This window comes from Orycteropus afer, unplaced genomic scaffold (genome assembly GCF_000298275.1).
Source record: "Orycteropus afer afer isolate SDZICR_OR568_19922 unplaced genomic scaffold, OryAfe1.0 scaffold00194, whole genome shotgun sequence".
NCBI lineage: Eukaryota > Metazoa > Chordata > Mammalia > Tubulidentata > Orycteropodidae > Orycteropus > Orycteropus afer.
Window position 1 is genome coordinate 416,320 of NW_006921781.1, and position 4,756 is coordinate 421,075.

At 40.8% G+C, this 4,756-nt stretch overlaps 1 protein-coding gene across 1 annotated transcript in view; it reads left to right on the forward strand.

Annotated features, from left to right (window-relative positions):
* LCP1 (lymphocyte cytosolic protein 1) overlaps nucleotides 1–4,756 on the forward strand; it is a 56,768-nt gene that overhangs the window by 5,541 nt on the left and 46,471 nt on the right. Inside the window, exon 5 of the mRNA XM_007947812.2 lies at nucleotides 2,083–2,164. Within this exon, the coding sequence (XP_007946003.1) occupies nucleotides 2,083–2,164 (82 nt within the window). The remainder of the gene's footprint in view (nucleotides 1–2,082; nucleotides 2,165–4,756) is intronic.

The following is a 4,756-nucleotide window of genomic DNA, read 5'->3' on the forward strand; positions in this document are numbered from 1 at the left end:
TTGAACCACCAGCCGTCTGGTTAGCAGGCAAGTGTCTTAGCCACTATGCTACCAGAGCTCCCCATTGAACATTAAATAGATGCTAACTTGAGTAAAACAAGTTTTTCATTTAAACAATAACAGCTTATTTTGTACTAGATAATCAAGTGGAGGAAACTTATAAAGTATGAGTAAAGTAATAGCTAAAACAAACAAAAAAATCAAGTTGCCACTGAGTCAGTTGCAGCTCATTGAGTCCCTGGGTGATACAGTTAAGGGTTAGGGTTCTAAATGCAGGGTAAGTGGTTCAAACTCATCCACTGGTGCCTCAGAAGGAAGGCCTGGTAATCCAATTTCAAAAGGTCACTGCCCTATGAGACCAGAAGAACTAGATGGTGCCCAGCTACCACTGTCAGCCACCCCAAGGAGGATCTATGTAAGTGTTCCTGATAAAATAGGAAAACAATGTGGAACAAAACTCAAAATCATTAAAAAAAAATAGGGGAGGGGACCAAGTTTGCTGGTCTGATGGATTCCGGTGAAACCCCAGAGACTATGGCCCCTAGTTGCCCTTTAATCTGGAATTGAACCCACACCTGTGGCCTCCAGCCAAACAAAAGACAGGCATATGAGCTGAACATTTACATTAGGAAGATGCACTCCTTGGAGAGATCGATCATGGGAAAATAGAAGGGCTGTGTATGCACAGGGAGACAGCTGAGGGACAAGATTGCATGGGAGTGAAGGACACAGGGAAGAGGTGGCTATGGGGAAGAAGTGGGAGGAGAGCTGTTGCATTGTGGGAGATTGCAGTCAGTGTCATGAGAGAAAGTATATGTGAACTGCTATATGGAAGAAAAATTTACTCTGTGAACTTTCACCCAAATCACAATAAAATTTAAAAAAAAATTATCCTCTAATAATTTAAGATACTTTTTGATAAAAAAAAAAAAAAAGAAGGCTTATTGCTCTGATAGAGACTAGTTGAACTCCCAAGACTGTGGTCCTTAGATATCCTTCAAGAGCCTGGAATTTAACTCACCCCCATGGCTTAACTTCCAGCCAAACAATAGACAGACTGATAAGGTGAACACTAGGGAAGTAAGCACTCCTTAGAACAATCAACCATACAAAATCAAAAGAGCAGTATTTTCCCAGGAATAAAGCTCAGAAAGCAGGGAGGGATAGAAAAGAAGGGCAAATGGAAACACTATAATTCTGTTATCTATGAGTACTGCTGGTGGTGTAGTGCCTAAGGCATTTGACTGCTAACCAGAAGGCTGGCAGTTCAAATCCACCAGCCACTCCTTGGAAGGAAGGTTGGGCAATCTACTTCCATAGTGATACCACCTCAGAAAGCCAACGAGAGGTCACTGTGAGTTGGATCCAACTCGACGGCAGTGAGTTTGGTTTTGGTTTTGCTAGAATATTCTAGACTAGGAAGTGGGAAGAGTGATGATACATTGTGAAGATTACAATTGTTGTCACAAAACAATACGTGTATGAATTGTTGAATGAAAAACCAATTTGCTCTGTGAGATTTCACCCAAATCACAATAAAAAGAATTTAAGATATGTTGGGGAATAACAATAACAAAAAAGAGTCCCTGCCATGAAAACTCTATGGAGTGTAACACATGGGATCATTGTGAAAATAATGGCTATAGTAGGACATAGAAAATGTTGTCATATAATTAGTTGGAAGTACAGAATTCTACCAGGTGACAAAAAGAAATTTTGACATTATATAAGATCAAAAGTGTACAGATAGTCTTTTATATAATGGAAAAAAATTTCTTGGCTAAGAAAGTAAAGTATTCATGGGGATATGCTTTGACTGTCCACCCAGAAATTCCTACTGTTTTTAGGGAACTAGGTTTAGTCTGCAGTTTTTTTAGGTGAGTGAATGACATGAAGTCCTCATATGCTGCCTCCCTATAGGACTTCAGGAATGCTAGCCTTCCCCTAAGTAGTTTGAAAATTTCATAATTTATTTTATTATTGAAACACTGGATAGGATAGTATAAAATTGCTAAAATTTAAATCCAATATTACTGTTAGTCAGAATTTTTTAACTAAATTATTTTATCCCTTCTCTTTCAGTAAAATGATCAATTTATCAGTGCCAGACACAATAGATGAAAGAACAATCAACAAAAAGAAACTCACCCCTTTCACCATTCAGGTAAGTCTTTTCATGACTGCTAGTATAGCACTGTGCTTAGAATGAGCACTGTAGTTACTGGGTGCTCAGACACTGTTCCCCAAACCCAGGCTTTGGGCTGGTGATTTGTCATGACTAGATTGAGGGAATTCTGGTGGTGGTTCAAACCCACCAGCCACTTCTCAGAAGGAAGATTGGGCAATCTACTTCTGTAGTGATACCTCCCAAGGAGGTGTTGCTATGAGTTGAATCTACTTGATGGCAGTGAGTTTGTTTTTGGTTAGTGAAGATTGAAGGAGCCCTGGCAGCACAATGGTCAAGCTCTCAGCTGCTAACCAAAAGGTTGGCAGTTAGAATCCACCCAGCCAACTCTGTGGGACAAAGGATTGGTGATCTACTCCCATAAAGATTACAGCCTGCAATACCCTACAGTTCTGCTCTGTCACATGGGTCACCCTGAGTTGAAATCGACTCAGTGACACCTAACAACTACAACAGTGGGGATTTAGGGGCACATAGTATTAATATGGGAGCTCTGGTGGCATAGTGCCTAAGATGTTTGATTGCTGACCAGAAGGCTGGAGGTTCTAAACTACCCGCCACTCCTTGGAAGGAAGGTTGGGCAATCTACTTCTATAGAAATACCACCATGGAAACCCAAGGAGGGGTCACTATGAGTCCAATTGACATGACAGTGAGTTTGGTTTTGTTTGTTTGTTTGTTTGTTTGTTTTATTAGTATAGCAAGGAGGGGAAGAAGGTTGGTGGTGTGTTAGTAGTTGGGGAATTATGTGTTTGTTTTGGCCATTTGTGAATAAAATTAGTATTGGCTGAAATTTCAACTCAAACTTTCCATAATATACAATCTTTGAGCTGATGCCAAATACATAGCATTTTAGCTGAAAAGATGAGCCTTTCTAAGAAGTGAGGGGGTGAAAAGCGGGAAGTGCTCTGGCAACCTTTGCAGTGGTATTGGCCGCAGTCAGGAGTGTGATAAATATAACCTGCTTTTATGCCTTCAGTTTGGTGATTCGCTGGGACAGTAATGAGGAGCAAGTAAGCTGTCTTTCTGGCTTCTGTTCTAGTATTTTAACATGACTGTTACGCTCTCACTCAGAAGCTCTACCTCATTTCTTAAGTCATCTACAATATATAATTTTATGTTTGGAAAATTATAATTAAAAAAAAAATTAAAAGTAAATAACCCTATATACTTTTAAAACTGAAGTGGTTAGAACAACAATTGTTATTAGGTGCAGTTCAGTCAGTTCTGACTCAAAGCAACCCTGTGTACAGTAGAATGAAACACTCTCAGGTCCTGCACCATCATGGTCACTGCTTTGTGTGAGCCCATCGTTGCAGCCACTGTGTCAATCTATCCTGTTGAAGGTCTTCCTTTTTATCTCTGACCCCTCTACTTTACCAAGCATGATGTCCTTCTCTAAGGACTGCTCCCTCCTGATAACAAGTCCAAATTACAACTAGACATCTATAAATGCACATAATGTTAAATTTACTTGTAATCTTGGTCATAAATTGAAATAGTATTTCTTACTCACCACTTCAGCTGCACACTAGAATGAGAACTCACTTTTCTTCTGATAATCCCTTTCTGCATTTGCTGGTGGTCTGGTTTATATTTTCTGTTTTGTTTTGAATTGGTCATTAAAACAAATTGGACAGTGTCCATTGGACAGTGTTATCTCCTCCTTTATGGACCTAAGAACAGTATATGAATCCTGGACTAAAAACTTTATGGACTCTATTTCAACTTATTCCAACTGCACATGAGTTACATTATATGCATTATTGTTCATCAAAAGAAGCTATAATATACATAGTATGTATAGAACTCTGGGTGGCACAAATGATTACTCTTGGCTACTTACTGAAAGGTGCCATGGAAGAATGGCCTGGCAATTTGATTCCATAAAGATCACAGCCAAGAAAACCCTGTGGAGCTCAGTTCTACTCACACACACATGAAGGTTTCCTTGAGCTGGCACCAACTGGACGGCAATTATATATATATAATCTCTGGGAGCTCTGGTAGCATAGTGCCTAAGGCACTTGACTGCTAACCAGGAGGCTGGTGGTTCAAACCCACCAGCCACTCTTTGGAAGGAAGGTTGCGCAATCTACTTCCGTAGTGATACCACCTCAGAAACCCAAGGAGGGGTCGCTATGAGTTGGGTCCGACTAACGGCACATAACAACAACAACATATAAGCTCTGGTGGTGTAGTGCCTAAGGCAATTGACTGCTAACCAAAAGGCCGGCAGTTCAAACCCACAAGCCACTCCTCAAAAGGAAGGTTGGGCAATCTACTTCTGTGATACTGCCATGGAAACCCAAGGAGGGGTCACTGTGAGTTGGATCCAACTTGACGGCAGTGAGTTTGGTTTGGGTTTATGTGTGTGTGTGTGTGTGTGTGTGTATGTTGTTGTTGTTGTTGTTGTTATGTGCCGCTGAGTTGGACCCAACTTGTAGCGACCCCTCTTTGGGTTTCCAAGGCAGTATCACAGAAGTAGATTGCCCCATCTTCCTTCCGAGGAGTGGCTGGTGGGTTTGAACCACCAGCCTTCTGGTTAACGATCAAATGCCTTAGGCACTA